We start from the raw sequence: 22,036 nt of genomic DNA on the forward strand, positions 1-22,036 counted from the left end.
TGGAGAGGAGCCCCTGATAGGCTTTGAACACCAACAAGGTTAACCTGGTTGAAGAGGCTGCCTTTCTGTAGAGGCTCAGGCTTCGGGAAACTAAACACAAGGGTTAAGGGACAGCGTGGAGTATCCTGACCCAAGTTGCCAGTTTCTAGTTTTTAGGCTTCTGGAATAATTTAAAGTGCAAGAAACGTAGTAAAGGAGGGCTGCTAAAATCGTCCTATGTGTGACTCTGCATCCTGGTTTATTCATGATGTCAAAATCCTGTTGTGGACAGGAGGGCAAAAATTACCCTCCTGCCCATTCCCTAGGTCTCAATCCTATTGTCCTGCCCCCAGCAAAAAGGAGGAATCATGCACACTGTAAGATGGTGGTTGTTTCTAATATTTATTTTTCTGGTTATAAAAGTAATACATGAAGAGCATTGGATTTGGCGAGAAGGTTTTGAGCCCTGGCTTTTTGTCACACGCCACCTGCAAGATCTAGACCAGTCACTGAACTACCAGTTCCTCATCTGGGAAACAGGACAAGAAGCCCTGCGTATGCTCTCCATACATGGCAGTGCAGCTCAAATCACAGAGGAGAAGCACTTGGTAAACTGGAAAGTGCTGACAAACAGAAGGGGTTAGCATCACCACCCTCAGATGAGGTAGCACCAAAGTTTGAGCTCCTGCCCCTCCGCTGACCTGTAGGGGTACACACACATTGGAGGGCCACTGGTAGTCCTGGTTTGATGGAGTGGGGGGCAGGGCCACACAAATCTTCTCAAGCCTGGCCAGACTGGGCCTCACTGGGGCTCTTCCAGAACCGAGCATCAGCTGTGGCCAGCCGGGTGAGGACCTCCTCCAACTCAGGTCCATCCTCTGGGAAGCGCTCTGTGAAGGATCTGATGAGACCAGCAGCTGAGGCCTCGTACTCCAGAAGCTGCACTTCTGAGCCTGGGAATGGACAGAGAGAAAACAGCAGCAGAAAGATCTTAAGAGAAGTACAATCACAGTGATGTCACAGGAGCTCCTAGTTCTTACTGAGCTCTTCTCTTGGGCCACAAATTATGCTCAATATTTAAGTTGATTTTCTAACTTAGTCCTCATAGTCATCTTTCAGGGTAGGAAATATTACAGGGAGAATAGTAATGAAACGCCCCCCTCTCATCCTTAAGATTAACACCAGGTGCCGTGTTAGATGAAACAGATATAGTGCTTGGCCTGGTGGGGCTTACAGTCCAGCAATGGCTTCATACCTGTCTAGACCATGGCCAAGTTTCCCAACTTCCCTAAGTCTCAGTTTCCTCATCTGTAAAGTGGGGTGAGCATAGTGCCTCTTCTCTCAAGGAGCTGAGGAATTACATACAATAGTGCATCAAGTGGGTGCTCACAAATGCTATCCACCAGCAGAGCAGCATCTGAGCTGATCACTCACCTGTGAAATGGGCTTGTTCGGAGGGTCCCCTGAGTACTCATGGGGAAGCACTCCCCTCTAACTCATTTCAGCTGCTCTAGCCTCTCACAGCACCTTGGTGCGCTCCACAGCATCTTGAGGTGCATGATAAAAGCGGAAGTTATGGGTTCAGATGGACCAAGTCCTGACTCTGTCTCCCACTAACTGTGTGATCCCAGATCAGTATGCAGCCCCTTTGTGTCTCTGTTTGTTTCCAGCTAAAAAATGGGGATAATAACCATTCCTTTCTGAGTTGTTGAGAGTTAATTCATGGAAAGTTTTCACCCAGTACCTGGCACCCAGAAGTCCTCCAAATTTAGCTATTGTCATTATCACCTCACCATCACAACTATTACCTTTGATAATCCAACCTATTCTTCAGGCTAGTTTAACCACTTCCTCCCTAGAACCTTCCCAGATTCTCTGAAGGCAGATGGGATCTTTCCTCCTCCATGTGTTCAGTGCACTGTTGGTATCTTCTGGGCACTTGTTAATGCTTCCCTTGTATAATTGCCTCCATGCCTAATCATTCTTAATGGGCTGTGAACTACTCAAGGGGAGGGCCTGGGTACCTTTCATGTCTCCACCCCTCGGTGGCTAACACAGGGTGGACATATCAAAGCAATGATGATATTGTCCATGGGGCTGGCAGGATTCACTCATTCATTTCATTTGACTATATAGAGTAGCTGTTGCATGCCAGGCCCACGCTAGGGGCAGGGGTATGCCACTTCTGGAGATGAGACGGACAAGAAAATGTCCAATCATGATAGACACAGAAGGAAAATGAAGCTGAAGGATAGAGAGGGATGGGAGTAGGTTACTTTATGTTGAGAGTGTGGGGCAAGTGCCTCTCAGGAGGTGTCATTTAACAGGGACCTGAATGTACCAGACAGGCACAGATCGGCACTATCATGCCAAGAACATGGAACGGTGTGTAAAGAGGTGACAGGGGTGCAGTGGGCTCAGTAGGTTAAAGAAATGTAAGGGCACAGAAGGCATAAGTACCATGCAGGGAGAGCCAGGACTTTTGGAAATGGAATTGAGAAGGCAGAGGAAGGACAGAGCTGATCCTCATCCTGGACACTACCAAGTTCTCCTTTGGGTTCTGCTCAGCCTGCAGAGTCCCAGCTCCTTGCCAGTCCTGATCTGGCACCCAGCAGCCACAATTCTCCAGCTACCGGCCTGGCCTCCCCACGAGCCCCTGCTCTGCCAGCCTTCCTCAGACCTGCTGTCGCTGATAACCATGAGAGAGAGAGAGAGAGAGAGAGAGAGAGAGAGAGAGAGAGGGAGGGGGAGGGAGAGGGAGAGGGAGAGGGAGAGAGAGAGAGACAGTGTGTGTGTGTGTGTGTGTGTGTGTTTCGTGGTAAATGCTGAGATCTGTCAGGGGAAGGACCACCCCAGACAGCCTTCCCTGGGTCCCCATCAAGGGAGCCCCAAGTCCATTACCTTCAAGGCGAGTGTTGGGCTGAACAATCAGCTTCCGTGACTCCTTGCGCAGCAGCACCGTGTCCCTGAGAGAGAGGAAGCACTCGGGGGGCGCATCAGTGACCGCCGCATAACCCTCATACAGGGCCCTCCCTCCAGCCACATCCCCGGTGGACTTCAGCACCTGTAGGAAGGAAGGAACAGGTGTCTAGGATGGGCACTCCCCTATGTCCATAGGACTCTGCCAGGGGCCACGGCTGGCGGTGCCCAGCCCTGAAGGGGCTGTGGTTGAATGTGTCGAGTCCAGAATTCAGAGTTAACACTTAATGGCTAATGTGATGGTATTAAGAGGTGGGGCCTTTAAGAGGTGCTTGGGCCATGAGGGCTCTGTGAATGGGATTGGCCCTTATAAAAAAAGAAACTTCCTGCATCAGCAGGCCCTTCTGCCTTCCACCATGTGAGAACACAGTTCCTCCTGTCCAGAGAATATAGCAACAAGACACTACATTGGAAGAGGAGAGTAGTCCTCACCAGATGCTGAACCTGCTAATACTTGGATCTCAGACTTCCTAGATTTAGAAGTGTGAGAAATAATTGTCTACTCTTTATAAATTACCCAGTCTCAGGCATTTTGTTATAGCAGTACAAAATGGACAATCTGCAAAAATGCTCAGCTGTCACAGGCTGTGTAACCTTGGATAAGTTACTAAACCACTCTGAGTTATTATCTTTAAAGGGGAATAGTCTTCACTCTCACAGTGTTGTACTGAGTGAGTGACGAATGTGGCTCAAGTGCTTAGCACATAGTAAATGCCCACTAAACCAAGGTGAATGTTTCTCACTTGATGTTTTGACAAGGTAGGCATCACAACACCTTTTTTAATAAAACATTTAAAATATACATGACACAGTATGCTGTAAAGAATAATGAAACAGATGCCCATGTGTCCAAACAGCCCACGTTAAGAGTGGTCCCCCTTGGGACTGGGGTTGAGGCTCAGTGGTAGAGTGTTTGCCTAGCATGTGTGAGGCCCTGGGTTTGATCCTCAGCAGCACATATAAATAAACAAATAAAGTAAAAAAAATCCATTGTCAACTAATAAATAATAAAAAAAAGTTGGTCCCCCTGCCCCTACCTGTCTGCACCTGTGGCCTCGTGGCCTCCTCCATCTATGCAAACTGCTGTTCTCAACTCTGTGCTCATTTCTGCTGGGAGCCATTAGCCAAGTAGGTATGACAATTTCCTTGCCAGCGTACCCCATGTTGCTTAGTGGAAGGACTCGTGGAAATAGGACATTTTGCAGTAACATTGCATGTAAGGTGACCTTGCTCAAGGACCAGGGCGGATCCGGGTTTAGGGCGTTCCCGGTTTAGGACAATCCGGGTTTAGGGTGGTTCCAGGTTTAAGGTTATTCCTGCTGGGAATAGGGCGTATCCTGCTGCCTGAGTTCCCCTTGAGTTCTCACGGGATTCAGACAGTATTTTTTGGGAGACAGAAGCCCAGTGGGGGTGGATTTGGGCAGAGAATGTGGATTTCCCCAGAACATGATTGTAGACGGCTGGTGTGAGTTCGGGAATAAAGAGTTGCTGTTTGAATCTATGTGGTGGCTCGTGATTTTGTGCCCAGCCAGACTGCGGCAACATTTCCCTTGCTGACTCAACATAAAATTCAAATTTAAATTACCTATTTGCCTCTTTTTGAACTGTACACACTGATTCACTTTTCTGCTTCATCGTGCTTGAGATTCATCTGTGCTATTCTCCCAGGCAGCTATTCTCCTCCTCTTCACTGCCATGTCACACACACACACACACACACACAACTTCATCTCTACTGCAGTGGGTGTGTGGGGTGCTAGGATCAAACCTGGGGCCTCCTGCATGTGAGCATCACTCTATCAGTGAGCTACACCCTAGTGCTGATCTGTGATTTTGCTGTTAAATGCTGCTATGAGTCCCCTAGTACCTCTTCTGATGAAGATGTGCAGGTTTTTCTAGAATTGATGGTCTGTTGGGTATATGAATGCTCAACTTTTTTTTTTGAGGGCAGGTACGAGGGATTGAACTCAGGGGTACTCGACTACTGAGCCACATCCCCAGCCCTATTTTTTAATTTTATTTAGAGACAGGATCTTGCTTTTGCTTAGTGCCTTGCTTTTGCTGAGGCTGGCTTTGAATTTGCAATCCACTTGCCTCAGCGACCCGAGCTGCTGGGATTATAGGCATGCACCTCCACGCTGGGTGAGGTTGAACATCTTTTTATACACTGGTGGGCCATTTGTATGTTGTCTTTGGAGAAATATCTGTTCAGGTCTTTTGCCCATGGTTAAATCAAATTATTATCGTTATTTATTTATTTTTTGCTATAAAGTTATAGGTAGGTCTGATAATTTTTCCCCTCCTTTCTTGTTTTCTTTTAAGATGAATTTTAGAATTATACTCTATTATTTTGTGTCTACCCTAGAAATTATAGCAAATGCATTTAAAAAAATTGATGGAACTTTTCATCCTTCTCCCAAATTATAAACAGATTGTAAGAGTATCTATTCCAAGGCATGTATGATGCTGGGGTCCAGTATTTCATGCTCTTTTGTAACCCCAGGAATTGAACCTTTGTATTGATGTACAAAGTTCACATTGTAACTTAAACCCTTGTATTTATTACTATCTGCATTACACCATTTTTTTAGGTTTATCAAACCTCGTCTCTAGAGCTGATTTTTCTTTTTTCCCTCATGTCCTATAGAAATTTTGTTATTAAATTTTATTTAGTATTTTATTTGTTTATTAATGGTAAACTGTTTTTGCTTGTTTAAAAATGTCTTTAATCCATCGTTGTTCTTACTGCTTTTGGGGATAGAACCCAAGGCCTGGTGAATGCTGGGCAAGCACTAACCACTGAGCAACACCCCAGCCTAGTCACTCCTATTCTTAAAAGATGAGTTACTGGGTCCTGACAGTAATCTACTCAGCACTTGGCAGACTCGGTTCCACTGTCTTCTGGCTTCCTGGATAGCTATGGAAGCTCTAGGTCTAATTACTGTTCTTAAGGTAGTGTGTCCTTATTCTTCAGCTGTTTTGAGGGTCTTCTCTGTCTCTGATTTCTGTATCATCTATGATATTTCTAGGTAGAGGTAGAGGCTTCACTTGTCCTTCCTGTTTTTTTGTTTTTTTAAGCTTTCTGGATTTATTAATTGAAGTCTTTAATCAATTCTAGATTATTCTCAGCTATTATCTGTTCTCATGTTCCTTCTATCACTTCTCTCTCCTTTTCCTTTGGAACTTCGGTTAGATGTACATTAGAATTTCTCACACTCTCCTCCATGTCTCTTAGCCTCCCGTAAATTCCCTATCTTTGTTTCTCTGTTACACATGGTTTATGATTTCTTTTACAGTCGGCTTGATCTAAAACCTGTTTATTCTGCCTTAGTTAATCTGTCTTTTTAAATTCCAGTCATTATCTAGTTTATTTCAAGGTGCTCTATTTGGTTCTTTGCCAAGTATCTGACATTTTGTGGGTCTGACCCTTGTTTGTTCTGCCCATCTTCAAGTGACAAAACAGGCCCTGAGGCTAGGCTCTCTCCTGGACAGCCTCTGCCTTCTTAGACCCAGGGTTAGAATGACTTTCCCAGCAGTGGAGCAAACAGAACCAACTGGGAGCCCTGGGGAAAGGCTCCCCTCTCCCTCCTAATAGCACTTAACACCCACAAGGTGCTGAGTACCCACCAATCAAGCTGATGTGTAGATTCTGGGAGTTCAAATGGGACAGGTGGCAACACATGCCAAGGGGAGGCAGACAGTGTCCTACCCAAGTGGTTTAGGCAGGTGGAGGCCTCACCCACAGGGCCTGGTCTCAGATCCTCCATGAACACCAAAATCCATGAATGCTCAAGTCCCCTATTTCAGATACTTGCCTCAAACCTAAGCACCCGTTTGAATATATTATAAATAATCTCAAATTATTTGCCATACCTAAGAAAATGTAAATGCTGTGTACATAGATGTTTAGGGAATGATGACAAGAAAAAAAGACAGTACATACACGACTTTTCCCCCAAATATTTCCACTGTGCAGCTGGTTGAATCCACAGACATAGAACCCATGGACACAGAAGGCTGACGTCTGAGTGACGGGGAATGGTGAGGACCACGCCAACCAGAGAGCCCACGCCATGTCCAGCCCTGGGCTGTGGCTCAGCTCCCCTAGCAGTTCTTCATGTGGGAATTAAGCCTGTGAATGGTAGCTTCCAAGAGGCCAGAAATATAGATTTATACCTTTGCCAAATTTTATCAAACTAGGTGGGTCAAAAATATGGCTGTTTGGGACCCCTGGTTGAAAGCTTTCCCTGCCTGCCGTCTCACTGCTGTGCCCTTAGCTGTTATGGAGGCTGATATAACATATAGTCACCCCCAAAATGATTCCGTATTCCATAATTTCTGTACAATTGTTGCTGAGGACACTGTCCATGATGCTGCATGATTTTCCCAATACAGAGAACCACCTGGCTCAGTCCTTAAGAGGGGCTCCCAGAAAGTTCCATGCCGATTCAATGCTCAGTGGCAGTTCAATTTGGCCTTGGGGTTGGTAGATTTGATTCTTTCATCTAATGACTTGTTATTAGCAATAAATTTGAGCTTGGAATGATTTAAGACTTATTGCCAAGTTGCACGGATAGTCCGGTGAGCTCCCATAAGCCCCTAGTGCAATTTCCCTTCTTGGTACCTCTTACATAGTTGGTCAACTACTATTAACTTAAACTCCATCTAGGTTTCCCACTAATGTCCTTCTTCTATTCCAGGGTCCAACCCAAGATGCTGCCTCGTGTTTTGGATCTAATGATTTTTAATCTCTAACTTTCTTTTGCTTCACTGTCCTTGCCTCCCCACAGTGAGAAACCGATCACAGGGGGACACTTGCTGAATGACTAAGGGAATAACCTTGAGGCTGTGAGGAGGTGTCAGCAGTGTGGGGAGATGGGGCAGAAGTTGGGGGGCGTCAAGGCACGAGGCCTTCACTCACCTGCAGTCTCCGCAGGAACCGCTCCAGCGCAGGCCTGCCCACAGACCGGATCTTGCTGCGGTCTAGGCGGACCCGGGCATCTGGGCGGCCATCAGAACCGGTAGTGGGAGTGACGGTCACAAGTCCCTCGCCCGCCTCCAGCAAGACCCGCAGGATCACAAATCGGGCCTGCATGTGAGCCTGCCAGGGCCAGGGGGAAAGAGGTCATCTGTAGCCAATATCAAATGCTTGGTCCAAGCCTAATGTGCCCCAGGGGCTTACTGTCAATTATTACTGTCATTTTCTTCTCCCTGACCCTCTGAATTTTTTTCTGATCTCACTTCAAATGCTTCTTTCCCCTTCTCTGCTCACAGGGAGGGCAAACTGCCCTGGGGGATAGGGAGACTATTTCTAGGTAGGACCTGATATTCTTGGTCCCCTATGTCATCCAACATGCCACCTGCTCCTCCAGACCCTCCGAGGACAGCAGGTACCTCTGAAGGCCCCTCACTTTCAGGACCTTGAGCACTTTCTGCTCCACAATCTTATTTGTGCTAAACAGCAGGACCAGATAGGCATCATTATTCCCAGCTTAAAGAAAACAAAACAGAGGCCCCAGAGAGATACAGTAACTTACTCAGGGTCACACATAGCTGTTAAATAAATAGTCAGGACTCAGACCCCCATTTCCAGATTCTAAAATGTGTATACTTTTGATAACATAAAACTGCCGCCTCAAACCACACTTTCTTGATTTTGTAAAAAAGTTGCTATTATTTACTTTTTCCAAAACCCATGCTAAAAATGAGCACTTGAATCTAATGGCTCTGGAGGTGGACTGTGGGGATTTGAATCCTGTCTCTTCCTTAGCAGCCAGTTAATGGATCTCTTTGAGCCTTGAATTCCTCATCTCTACAGTGAGGTAATAAAACTGCCTCTCTCCTGGGGCTGAAAGTGGGGGCAACAGTTCAGTAGTGCACCATGTGAGCACTGTGCCAGGAGCAGTCAGGCATCTGTTAGTGACAGCAAAAATATCTACTTGATTGACCCTGAAAGGTGGCCAGGGAGAGAGGGTGCCTCCCACCTCCCAGGCAGGGGCACTAAAGCTCACTGCAGTGACATGACTTGTCCCACCAACCGTGGACTCTGGATTAAACCCTGTCCACCTGCCTCACAAGTACCATTGTCCCTGCACCCACAACTCTGAGCTCGGCTCGTCTGCCTCCTCAGGGAGGCCCAGCCCCACCTGGCGCCAGTTGGAGGCCTCTGGGGTGTAGAACTCCAGAGCCAGCAGCCCAGCCCGAACCATGTTGAGCCAGTTCACGTAGATCACATCTTCCGCATCAGCCCCCTTGAAGCCGAAGATCCTGGGGGAGGAGGGGCAAGGAGCAGGCACAGTCAGGGCGGCCCTGCCTTCCCTGGCGGCACCCGCACCCCCTGCACATCCACTGCTCCTACTCCAGCACTTGGGGGTTGAGGCAGAGGTAGAGGCCCACGCTCTCAGCCCGGCACTCTTCGTAGCTCGAGGCAATGGTGCTGAACTTGCTGTCCCAGGTCTCCCCACTCCGGTACCAGCTCTGAATCTGGGAGGAGAGCCATGAGTCAAGCCCTGACCCTGCCCGCACCCAGCATCCTGGGCTCCACAGAGATGGGGCTCCACAGGGCCTGTCCTCACCTGCTCCCCCGTCTCTGGATTGATCACTGTCTCCTGGTCAAAGTTGAACACTCCCTTCTCATCCTGCAGGAATACGGGTAAGGGAGGCGGGGATCTTCAGCTCTGGGGTCCCCAGGCCAAGGCTCAGCTCACAAAGGCGAGCCAGGGAGCAGCAGGGTGGCAGTTGGAGCACCACACCGATGCCCGCACATCGCAGTCCTAGGACTCATCTCATCTGTGTGGCTCCCTGCTGGGCCCACGGCTTCCTCAGCTGTCTTTCCCATATTCCCCTAGTGGGTGTCAAGGGCTCTGGTCACAGTGGCAGGTTGGGACATCTCTGGGGAGATGTGGCTCCCTAAAATACCTAGGAAGGTACAGGCTCGGGGAACAGCTGCATGAAGACAGTCCTGCAGCCTCGGCGCCACCCCAAGGCTGACCTTCCCAGCCTCTGTCCCTGCAGCTGCCCAGGTCACACCCTCAAGGTGGGTTCCTCAGCCCAAGCCCAGCAATTCTTCCTGGTTCAAGGGCCACCAATGGAACTGTTCTGGAGACCTCTGAGCTCCTGCGTCATCTTGGGGAAGACAAGACAGAGTCTTTCTTCCCTGCTTAAGGAGCCCTCTTCCCCAAAGCCCCCCAGGGCAGAGCAGATTCCCTTCCCTGAGTCGGGTTGTGGGGGTGAGGGAGGCTCCTGCGGGCACGGGGTGGCACCCTTCTCACCTGGGCAAAGAGCTTGCCACTGCCATGGCCCAGCAGTTCGTGCAGCCCCACCTGCACATCAAAGGAGGGCCCCTTCCAGCGGGTGTACAGGTCCTGCCAAGGCAAGCAGAGTCCCCGCTGTCACACGTCCCACCACGGCCACCACCCGGCCTGCAGGTAGAAGGCCCGTCGTGGTGCGTGTGCTTGGAGGAGGCTGAGTGCACTCCGACGCCACGTAGCAACAACCCAGGAGGGAGGCTTGCCTTCATCATGACCAGAAAGCACACAGGCTCCACAGGGCCACGCAGTCACTGGCAGGGAGATGGCCAAGCTCCGACCAGAGTGCTGTCCCTGCCACAGCTCTGGGCTGTCTGCCTTCCTGAACCTGCCAGGCCAGGTGAGGCCGGCCCCGCCCCTCGGGCTGCTGGCGCCCACCTTGTCCTCCTCCTCCAGGAACGTGAGCTTCTCCCGTTGTGTGGTGTAGGCCACAGCCAGTACATTCCCCAGGGACACGTTCTTAAAGCCTTCGGTCTGCCTCAGGTCGTCGTCTGGAAGAGAAGGCCAGGAGGGGACCAGAGAGATGGACGAGGAGTGTCAGGGGCGAGGAGTGGCCGGGAGGGTGAACAGGGCAGGGCGGTTTGTGGAGGGGAGGGGCGGCTCTCCATGGGCTCCTGGTGGCTAGGGGTACCAAGGAAGCTCACAGTTGGGGATGTTGATGCCAGCAGGGATGCCAGAGCCAGCGAAGGTGAGGACATCAAGGGAGGTGAAGTCTGGGGTGAGGAACTTGTCCTTCTCGAAGGCCGGGGGCCAGGGCAGCTCCTTCAGCAGCTGCTCCGCGCTCTCTACCAGCCGCTCGAACTTGGCACTCATGGCCTTGTTCACCATGGCCACAAATCCTGCAGGGCAGGACAGGGTGGAGGTTTGGCAGAGTCCTGGCAGGGATCCCACACCACCCAATTCAACCCCTGTGGCCATCGCATTAATGTCTGCTCTTGCTGTGGCCCTGTGCTAGCTGCTAGGGACAACAGTGACACAGACCTGGGCCCTACTGCACCAAACCCTGGGTAGGAAAGCTGCAGGTACATGAACCCTTCTCCCCCTCAGGTCCCTGGGCTTGGATCTGTGGCTCATAGACAAGCCCCAGTGGGCTGTGGGAACGAGGCTCCCTCCTTGGAGCTACTCCCTGGCTTCGGCAGCTGATATACCAGCCCAGACAATTACGAATCCTCAGGCTGGATGCCCTGCCCTGCACAGGGGGGCCCCCACAGGCAGGTTCACAGTCGGTGGAGCACAGCAGTCTGCATATATGCTCTCACTGAGGCTCATAGGTCACATTACATAGTCCCAGGTCACAGAGATGGTGACGGGCAAAGCCTGCTCAGAATGCATGTCTGTCTGCCTGGAGCCTGCCCTGACCACACACCAGAGACAGCACAGCAAGCTGGCTTGGAGCCGGAGTGCCTGGGTTCACCACCCACTGACAAAATCCTCACAGATGACAATATCTGGGTGAATTTGTGTAGATGAGCTTCACGAGACAGTGCCAGATATGGTAAATGGTTTTTATTTTGCAAGGCTTTGTTATTGTTATTACTCCTAAGCAGGGAGGGGAGACTTCTAAGGGGACACTTAGAAACATGAACTTGGGCCTTGGGGGAAAGGATCCCAACCTGACCACCGGCAACCCCCCCAAGTTACCTTCAAACTCTCCTCGGGAACCAAAGGGGTCTCGGTAGCTCTCAATAAACCCGATGTAACTGGAGGAGAGAGAGGTGCAGATGAAAGAGGGTGGGCAGGAGGGGCGGGGCAGCATAGGTGGTCACCTCACCTCTCCACGATGGGGCCTTTGTCCTGGATCCAGAAGCGGGAGCCCCTCTTGTGGGCCTCAATGGACCCCTGGGTGAAGCTTTCGATGTACTGGGCCAGCATCTGCTCCTGGTGGCTGTTGGCTGCATATGCCTGGGGGTAAGCAGGGTTGGTCAGCCTCAGACCACCCACCTGTCCCCAAGTCCCATCTGCTGCCCAGGGGGTCCTGAGCCCAAACCCCTCAGCCCAGCCAGCCTACCTTGGCTTTCTCCAGGTGATCCACCACCTTCTGGAGGAGGGGGGCATAGTCCCCCCGGGTCACCTGGAAGTGGCTCCCCTGGAATTCGTAGCTCTTCAGCTTGGAAGTTAATTCGGAGTCTAGAGCAGGATCTGAGGAAAGAAGGGCGGCTGAGAGGAGGCCAATGTAAAATACTCAGCGGGCTCTTCATCATGGCGCTCTCACAGTAAGATCATCAATGACTCCCTACTGCCAGCAAGAATCACCATGAACTCTCATTTTAAAAGAATCTGTAACTGGGCTGGGAATGTGGCTCAAGCGGTAATGCGCTCGCCTGGCATGCGCGGGGCACTGGGTTCGATCCTCAGCACCACATACAAATAAAATAAAGATGTGTCTACCGAAAACTGAAAAATAAATATTAAAAAACTCTCTCTCTCTCTTAAAAAAAAAAAAAAGAGAATCCGTAACTGGGCTGGGTTGTGGCTCAGTGGTAGGTCCCTGCCTAGCATGTGCGAGGCACTGGGTCTGATCCTCAGCACCACATAAAAATGGGTACATAAAATAAAGGTATAAAAAAAGTTGTGTCTGTTTAAAAAATTAAAATAATAATAATACATAACCTGTGACATTCTAAGTGCTTTCTATGTGTTAACTTATTTAATCCTCATACCAACCCAGGTGGGGAGCGGGAATTATTATCTCCACTTTATAGATGGGGAAACCAAGGCACTGAGAAGTTAATAAAGTTTTCTAAAATCATGTTGATAGCAAGTGACAGAGCAGGGATACAAACCCAAGGAGACAGTTTGTATTTAGAAAGAGTCACATCCTAAAATTGATCACAGTGGTCCTCGTGGAGAGGCAAGAGGGTGACAGGAGTAGAAGCTTGAAGACAGAATTAAGCTGGGGTGCAGTGAGGAGGGGGCCACAAGACAGGAGCTGCAGGAGGCCTCCTAGGAGCTGGAAAAAGCAAGGAAACATCCCCCTGCAGGCTCCAGAAGAGCACAGCCCAGCTGACACCTTGACCTTAGACTCCCGACCTCCAACACTGTTCAGGAATGAATTTGTGTTGTTTCGTGCCATGATATTTGTGGCAGCTCATTACAGGAGCAAGGGAAACTATCACGCTGTTGTTGTTTGTATTACTGGGGACTGAGCCCAGGGCTCCTTCCCACTAAGCTACACCCTCTATTCTTTTTAAAAAAATTTTTTAGACTGGGTCTCTCTAACTTGAACTTGTGATCCTCCTGCCTCAGCCTCCTGAGCAGCTGGGATTACAGGCACATGCCACTGTGCCTGGATACACTGTGGTATTTTGTTTCTCTCATCAGTAAAATTTACAATTGTCCCTCCTTATTTGTGGATGACACATTCCAAGTGGATGCCTAAAACTAAAGATAGAACTGAACCCTGTATATATTTTGCTTTGCCATGATGAACTTTAACATGTTAACATGGTAACAGATTAGCAACAATAACTAATAATAAAATAGAACAACAATATACTGTAATAAGAATTACTTAAAACTTCTGAATAGTTTTATTTATTTGAGGAATAGGGACTTAACCCAGGGACACTTTACCACTAAACTACATCCTCAGCCCCTTTTATATTTTATTTTGAGTCAGGTCTCACTAAGTTGCTGAGGCTGGTCTGCAATCCTCCTGTCTCAGCCTCCTGAGATGTTGGGATAACAGGCATGCACCCACCACACCCAGCAAATGGTTTGTTTCTGAAAATGGTCTTTTCAACATTTGAGGCCATGATTGACCATGGGTGGTGAACTGAAACCACATAACTTGAAACCATTGATAAGAGAAGACTACTGGACCTTCCATCCAACTCCAGACCTGCAGTCTGTAAGCATAAAAAGGTGGTTTTGTATGGTTAAATTTTGGGGGTGCTTGTTACACAGCCATAAGTAACTGATACACTCAAGCAGATTGGCTCCAGAGCCATACTCTTTAAAAAAAATTTTTTGTGTGTGGTGCTGGGAATGGAATCCAGGGCTTTGTGTATGCTAGGCAAGTGATCTACCACTGAGATACACCCCCAGCCCAGAGCCACTCTCAACCACTGTCCTATCCTGCATCCTGTGGCAGTACAGGCCCAACTTCTTTGTTGGCAGGATCCCCTCCATTGCCTAGACAATATCTTTTTCCCTAGTCAAACCAAACTGCTTGCTGATCCCTCGGCTTCCCTACCACCCTGCTGAGGCTCTCACCACTCTCTCCACCCGAAGGCAAATTCCCATTTGTCCTCATTTATTCCTGCACTGAGTCCCTGAGTATCTGCCACATGCTAGGTGCTGGAGAGACAGTGATGGCTGAAACACCCAATTCCTCCTCCCGGGGCATATAGTCAAGAGGGGGAAACAGAAAAACAGGGAATTACTGGGGGGTCCTGGGAGGCAAGAAGAGACAGCAGAGACTTGCCCGAGGGATGACAAGGTATTGGCAAAGGTAACATCCACACCTGGCTTGGGGATGAGTGAACATGGAGGGCCCAGAGGGCCTTCTGGGTAGGAAACAGATTGTGCAAAGGCCTGGAGAGGGGTTTAGGAACCAGACGCTGCGGAGCGCAGCTACAGCGCAGTGTGTGTGGGGGAAGGGGGGCTGGGGGATATGGGCAGGTAAAGGAGGACCAGAAAATGTTCTCACAGGGTCTGGACATTTCCACCCACATCTGCCTTCACCTCACAGCAGAATCCCCCTAGTATTACCACCACCTGGCCAGGTGGTTTGTGAGGGGTGGAGCTCATTGCCTGGCTCATGGGTGGGCTTGAAACCAGGCAGAGCCCATCAGAGACCTGTCCCTTGCCCACCTATAAGGACTGGTTCACAAATAGAGACTAGATCCACTCCTTGGCTACATGCAGAAACTCCTGGGACAGAAGGACCCTCTTTCTCTGGAGTGGCCTGGCTAGTGGTCTAAGCCACCAGGATCCAGAGTTGCTACAGAGAAAAGTGGAAGGGACCTAAGCGCACCTGTGCTGAGCACGGAAGCCAGCCGCACCTCATAGCGGGCCTTCCCTTCCTGGTCGACATCCTTGAAGAGCCGTGTGTTGTAGGCACTGAGGTTCTAGAAAAAAACAAGGCGGGGGTTTAGGGGAGAAAAAGATCCAGAGAGGGTAAGGGGCTGGGAAAAGGGAAAGTGATGACTGTAGGGGGATCGCAGAGAGGCAAAACAGGCCGAGGGATCTGGTCGAGTCAGATGGACAGGGAGCAGGTACGGGCGGGCAGGCCGGGGCTGAAGCTCCTGCTCTGCTACCTACACTGAGCACCAGTTTTTATTAGTTATGGACTGGACGTGTCAGGCACTGCATGGCTGCAGCTGACCCAGAGCTACACGAGGTGGGTGCCCTTCACACAGCTGGTCCAGGGCCCAGGCTTAGAAACGCACCTCTGATGTTTTATCTCATCTTGCCCCGAGGCTGTCATCAGGCCCCGTAACCTGGCATGGGCAGGGTCAGCTCTATGCCTGGCATATCTGGGACATCTGGGTGACATCCTCTTGGTTCGTGCAGGCTGATCTCAAGGACAAGGATGTCTGAGTCTTTTCCACCTTAAGGACCCAACATGCCTGTATCTCTGGGTACAAGCTGAGACTCAAGGGCAGGCATGGGTCATGAGGGGGCTGACAGGAGGACCCCCTCACACCATTGATGAGTCCCCAATCCCCGAACCTGGGAATCCAGAAAGTCTTGAGCCAGCTTGGCATCCTCCATGGTACAATCCCCAGAGAAATAGGTGGTGATTCCCTGTCGGAAAAGAGGGGAAGGTGGGAAAGAGGAGTGGCTAAGATCAGGAGTGGGGGGCTTGGAGGGACAGCCTCCCAGTCTTCCTACACCTCTTCCCAGCAGCTTCTATCCCGCCCCCCCCCCTTTCCAGGAGAAAAAAATTATAAAACAAATGGATGTCATCTTGGGCCTTTCTGCAGTTCTGCCCAACTTCTACAGCTGGCCCACCCCCAGGCTGCCACGCCTCTCCCCTGCAACCCAAGCAGCCTCTAGAAGTGGGCAGCCTGGGAGCCCTCCTTCCCCAGCCTCCATCCTCAGCGCCTTCCACCTCCGGGCTTTTCTTTCCTTCCCTCCTCCTGCATACAGCATCCTGGCAGATCAGAGCTGGGAGGACATGCAGGAAGCATTCCCTCCAGCCTTCTTCCCAGTTTACAGATGACGAAACAGGCCTGCAGTGGACAGCAGCTTTGCCTGAGAGAGACAAAGCCCAGTGCCTTCCTATCAGCTGCCCTTCCCTTCTCCCCAAGGGCACCCTCCACTTGCCCAAGCAGTCGAGGCCTCACCTCCTTCCCCAGCCCGAGGTGCCGAAGTCTCGGCTCTAGAGAGAACATAAGCTCCCCGCAAGTCTGCCAGAGGTCCCTGACTTCTTTTGGATGCTGCTGCGCGGCCTTACTCCCCAGGATCACACGTTCCAGCTTCTCCTGTGGGGGAAAGGAGGTCACTGGCTTGATCATGCTCCCCTCAAACCTGCCCTCCAGATCCCCCACCTGCGCCCAATCTCTTTTGCCTCAGAGTGTGGTCCAGGGTCCAGCGCTGGCTGGGCCTGAGAAGTGTCAAGCCTCGGGCGCACCACAAATCTGCCAAATTGGATGCTGCACTTTGACATTACCAGGTGACTTGTACAGGCATTAAGGTCTGACAAACCCTAGTGTATGAGGTGCATCTGCCCCAACAAGGCTCTAACCTCACAGTCCCTAGAAGGGATGCCCTGGACCCAGGCTCCTCCCCTGTTCTCTGTGATGACCAGTGGGCTCCTTTCTTGCAAGCACCTACTCGTTCATGCTTCCACACCCTGCTCTTCCTTGACCCTCAGATCTGCAAGGCTTTTCCTTTGTATGTGTATGTAGCACAGGGCAAGGCTGGGTGACACCCCGGGTTACACAGTGTGGCAGTGACAAGGCCAAGGTTCTGCTCAGCCCTGGACTCCAGCTGGGGCTCCTTTAGCTATCTATGCCACGCACACCCCACTGGCACCCTGCTTCCCACCTTTCCCAAACCTCCTTCAGCTCACCTTGGGCAGGTTGGGAACAAATTTGGTGTCGCCGAAGGATTTGTAGTTGCCCATATTGGAGTAGACCCCCGCGGCATAGACCAGGAACGCCTGAGGGGGAGATGGTATCACATCAGAAACCTGGGACACACAGCCCTCCCACTGTAGGGAAGTCCCTGCCTGGGACCTGACATGACAAGCACATGTGGTACAGCCAGCATGGGTGAGGCTGGGAAATCTAGGGGCAGGACCTAGAGCCTGGGGAGCCCCAGTCTGGCTCCAAGTTACTTTCACAGACCAATTTCACATCCCTGTGGTCCAGCCATGCTGGTCTCCAAAGTTCAACAACACCCAGTCACCCATCCACCTTTGCTTCCTCTCAGCCACTTATGGCCTTTATGTCATTTAAAGCCCAGTCCCAACACCACCTCCTTCTCTAGAAAGCTTATTCTCAGCTTCCAACCTGTCAGGCAGCGGGCACCGGAAGAATCAATTGTCAAAGCCAGGTAGCCTCAAACATCTTTCTAGGCTATGTTTCTTTGCTGGCCCCAATCTAGTCTCACTTTCTCAGCACAAAGAACTCAATCTTCCTTTTTCTGGTGGTGTTTATGGGGAATCTCCTTTCCCCCAGTTCCAGTGCGTATGTAGGCTGTCTTGGCCAGTCAGAAAAATCACCTTCTCTGGCTATAAGGATGAGCATAAGGCTTCAGCTGGCCAATAAGCTCTAACCAGGAAACTTGCCATTGGTGAACAGTTTCCTCTTTTATCAGCCCTGGAAATCCTGGAGTGAGGAAAGAAAGCAGAGCTGAGAGATGAAGACTGCACCCTGATGGTAGCACTGAGCCCCTGAATATAGCCATACCTGAAGCTTCCTCTGGACTTTGCAATTATGCGAACCAGTAATTCTTTCATTGAAGCTACTTTGAGGTGAGTTTCTGCTACTGACAAACAAAAGAATCCTACTAAAAATAGTAGCAATTGGGTAGCACCTTCCCATTTATAAACATACCCACAGACTAGCTCTTTTAATGAGAAGAACACAGCCTGGAAATGCAAGGTTCAAAAAAGCTAGAAGAAACAGCACCTCAGTTCAGAGATAAGCAATCCAATCCCTTTATTTAATATATAGAAAAACAGATTATATTCTTGTTCATTCTTAGTGTTGGAATATAACTCAGAGAAGCTTTTTAAGGAAAATTTAACAGAATCAGTTGATAATAAATGTACACAGCCTTCAACCCCGCAATTCTGCCTCCAGAAATAGATCTTTCTCACACATGTGCACAAGAATGCTCACCATGGCACTGTTTTGTAAGAAAACCCAGGAACAATCTAAAAGTCCAGCAATTTAAAAAAAAGACTAAATTGATTATAGTGTACACTGTTGTAGAATGCTTCAAAGCCAATAGAAGAATGAGGTAGCCAGGTGCAGTGGTATGCACCTGTACTCCCAGTTACCTGGAAGGCTAAGGCAGGAGGATAGCAATTTTGAGGCCAGCCTGAGTAACTTAGAGACACTATCTCAAAACAAAAAATTAAAAGGGCAGGGATATAGCTCAATGGTAGACAGCTTGCCTAGCATGTACAAGACTCTGGGTTCAATCCCTAATACTGGAAAAAAAAAAAAAGAAGTGGATTAATATGTACCCATGGAAGTTCTCCAAGACACAGCATTCATGAAAAAAGCAGTACACAGAAGGTGACAAAGAGCATGATCTCATTTATGTGAAAGAGAAAATAAGGATGTGAAAGCTGTGCACATACAGGTATAGGCATGCAAAACACAGACACCAGCCACAATGGTCACCTCTGGAGAGGAAAGAGAAAGAGCAATCTTTGTGTTTTATTCTGGGCCCTTTTGCATTGCTGCAATGCTCTAAGAATCCATGTATTACTTGGCCAATAAATCTATAAACAAACAAAAACCAAAAGACAGGCAGAACATTTTACCCACTGCCAGAACTGGTTCAGAACTCAGACTGCCCAATTTCTAGCCTTGACTCCTTCCTACTTCAAGGTAAGTGATGGCTGCTCACTCAAGGTAAGTAGGCACTGTTTTAAGTGATTCATTACAACATTAAGAGGTACAGGCAACCCATTTGCACTTTTTTTTTTAACAGATGAGAAGACTGAGGTTCCAAGGAGAGGAGGCTCCTGAGTTTATAACATTTGGTTTAATCCTCTCCCTGCATCTTGGGTCCTCACACCCAGAAGCCACTCAGGAAATTAGGGCTGGCCTGGGTGAACTGACCTGATATTCCTCCTCGGTAAGGCCTTCAGCCAGGGCATGTTGGCGCAGTTGGTCAGGGTCCTGGGTGCGGAAGAGGCGGCTGAGGAGAGTGTAGATGTAGGGGGCCTCAGGGGAGGTCTGCAACAGCACAGCCAGGCCTCCGTACCAGGCGGCCCTGGACAGGTGGTGGGCATAGAGGCGCTCTGTGGGTGACAGCAGGTGGAAGGCCTCTCGGCAGTCCAGGCTAGATACGCCGATGTCATTGGGCAGGATGTACTGGGTATCCGCCATGGGCCCTAAAGGAACCATCATCACATCTGTCATTCAGCACACCCTAATAGCACACCTGGCTCTGAACTCCCATGAGTTCTTTTGGCCTCTCAAAAGCTCAGGAGGAAGGGAATACTAGTGGATCAGTATTCATGAGATATGCTGAGACTCAGAAGTGGTTAGTGATTCCCCCAAGGAGATTATAAAATACATACTGAGCCACACCTAGCCTGTGTTCCCTCAAAGTCTGAATCCAACCACCTAGTTTACAGCTGGAGAAACAAATCCAGACAGGATAGGAATCTTGCCTAATCACACTACAGAGGGGTCAGCATCAGAGAACCTCATTGCTAGACTTCCAGTCCAGGTTCCTCCCTATCTTCTCTCCTTCTCTGACCACCTATGCTCCTTGTTCAGAATAATTACCGCCCCCCACCACCATTGTTCAGAAGGACAGAGGGCCAGGTTTCTAGCTGGAAGCCCCAGATCCCAAGCCCGACATGATCCCAGCCAATTGTTTCTTTTCTGCATCTCTCTTTTCTCCTATTGAAAAGAGGATGACAATAACCCCAGCCTCAACCCAAATTAGATAAGGTAGGTCGCCTTGGACAGGATGTACCTACAGAGCAATGACTTCCCACGAACTCTTTTCCTCCCTCATGGCTCCCAGCACTTCGGTTCTCTTCCCTCGACACATGCTCGGCCAGGGAAGTCACAGACGTCCAGAACCCATTGTATATATGGGAAAACTGAAATCTGGCGCGGCCAAACAACTTACCAAAGGTCTCACAGCCCCGTTGGGATCTGGGGGTCTCCCAGCCCAAGGCATTCTCCACTACCCCCTCCCCGACTGAGAATGAGTTTCTAGCCCCCCCCCACCCCACTCACGAGGCTCCGCCCCAATAGCACGTCCCGCGGGTTCCAAAAGAGATGTTAACTCTTTGCTTCCCGGGACTTTCCTTGGCCTAGGGACCGGAATGGATTTGGAAGGCGTAAATGAAAGGTGGGCAGAAAGGGAGTGATCCTACTCTCGACCCAGCCTGGCTCAGGTCCCCGGAGGATAACACACCGTGACCCCGAAACCCGCACAGCTCCTCACCTGCAGCACTGCGCGGTTCGCAAACTCACTTCCTGCTTCCGGCTCCCCCATTCATTGGAGCTCCGCAAACCCCGCCCCTGCGAGCCAATTCTCTGGCCCCGGAGTCAAGATGGGCGGCGGCACCAGCCAATAGGCGCGCCGAGGCAAGCCCCTTCGGCCTGCTCCCCTCACCCGCACCCGCCCAGGCTCTAGGGTGTCTTGCGGCTTGGCCCTGCGGCCTTGGCCTTTTGTCCGTGGGCCAAGCTTGCGCAGGAGCTGAGCATTTCGGTGCCCCGCCTGGCCGCGGCCTGGTCCGTGCAGACAGGGTCCCCGAGCCCGGGCGGGGCTAGCGTGAGTGTCATGGACAGAGCATCAGGGTCCTCACCTCACACACAACCAGGACCCCACCCTTTGGGGTTTCGCCTTCGTCCCCCGACCTCAGTTTTGCAGGTGGAAACCTGCCCACTGGGAGTAATGTGGCTCCCCGGTCCTCATTGGACTCGGGGATCTGGCGGGGAGACTCTTTGGAGACAGCAGAACTCTCGGTCCGGGGAATCGCCCAGGTGGTCCTGCCAGCGCAGGGGCGCGGAGAACGCTCCCCAGTGCTTCACTGCACCGCCACACACCGGCGTGGGCCTGGAGGGAGCCGCTAAACATTTCCAAGTCACGGTTTCCTCAACACAAAAGGGCGAGGGCGGAAAGGGGCTGGTGGTTTCTTGGTGCTTGCCCGGTGCCCGCTAGATGAGAAAGCTTCCAGTGACCCCGGAAGGCAGCCCAGTGCAGAGGCGGTGGGAAGTCCACTCTTACGTATCAGGAGCTAGGGCCTGGGTGGGGCATGAATGTAGAAGTGCCTGGGGCTGGACTTAGGCCAAGTGGGGAGCATGGTGACCGGCTGGGGGGGGCGGGGCAGACTGGGGGGTGGAGTCAGGTGGCCTAAGGTCAAATCCGGTTTCTATCACCTAAGGGTTCTGTGACCTTAGGTGGGTCACTTTACCTCACCAAGTTGTGGCTTCATCAGCTGGAAAACTGGGCTAACTGAAAAACCACTTCTAGGATGTTGTAGGCTTCAGTGAATGCCGACTGGGCAGTACTGCCCCCTAGAGTTGTTTGCATGCAAATAGGGGTGTTTGGGGGACTGAAATCTGGTACTCTCTCCTTGAGATACCTGCTTCTAGGCTGAGAGCAGCAACTGC

The 22,036-nt window shown here is 50.6% G+C and overlaps 1 protein-coding gene across 3 annotated transcripts; it reads right to left on the reverse strand.

Moving 5' to 3' along the window:
* Positions 1–362: 362 nt before the first annotated feature.
* Dpp3 (dipeptidyl peptidase 3) lies at positions 363–21,001 on the reverse strand. Of its 3 annotated transcripts, none has more exons than XM_046445164.2 (18): positions 20,865–21,001; positions 19,517–19,791; positions 17,287–17,376; positions 16,559–16,696; positions 15,942–16,016; positions 15,244–15,337; positions 12,274–12,404; positions 12,037–12,167; positions 11,907–11,965; positions 10,910–11,104; positions 10,644–10,756; positions 10,230–10,322; positions 9,534–9,596; positions 9,317–9,441; positions 9,105–9,225; positions 7,880–8,059; positions 2,881–3,043; positions 363–932 (listed from the first exon to the last, which is right to left on the reverse strand). In XM_046445164.2, the coding sequence occupies exons 2-18, from the start codon at positions 19,784–19,786 to the stop codon at positions 760–762; spliced, it is 2,214 nt and encodes a 737-aa protein (XP_046301120.1). In that variant the 5' UTR covers positions 19,787–19,791; positions 20,865–21,001; the 3' UTR covers positions 363–759. The 3 variants fall into 3 exon arrangements, with proteins under 3 accessions (XP_046301120.1, XP_046301122.1, XP_046301121.1); XM_046445166.2 differs by lacking the exon at positions 20,865–21,001 and adding an exon at positions 20,654–20,676; XM_046445165.2 differs by lacking the exon at positions 20,865–21,001 and adding an exon at positions 20,544–20,597.
* Positions 21,002–22,036: the final 1,035 nt, after the last annotated feature.

This window comes from Marmota monax, unplaced genomic scaffold (genome assembly GCF_021218885.2).
Source record: "Marmota monax isolate L192 unplaced genomic scaffold, Marmota_monax_Labrador192_F-V1.1 WCK01_AAM20220418_F8-fsc00038, whole genome shotgun sequence".
In the NCBI taxonomy this organism is placed as follows: domain Eukaryota; kingdom Metazoa; phylum Chordata; class Mammalia; order Rodentia; family Sciuridae; genus Marmota; species Marmota monax.

What these genes read in the sequence shown, in the direction of transcription:
- Dpp3 (XM_046445164.2), bottom strand. Translation starts at nt 19,786, where the DNA reads ATGGCGGATACCCAGTACATCCTGCCCAATGACATCGGCGTATCTAGC. An exon ending in TTGTTCCCAACCTGCCCAAG is followed by an intron (nt 16,697 to 17,286) that starts GTGAGCTGAAGG and finishes TTTCCCCCACAG; the next exon opens with GAGAAGCTGGAACGTGTGAT. An exon ending in AAAGGCCCCATCGTGGAGAG is followed by an intron (nt 11,966 to 12,036) that starts GTGAGGTGACCA and finishes TCTCTCCTCCAG; the next exon opens with TTACATCGGGTTTATTGAGA.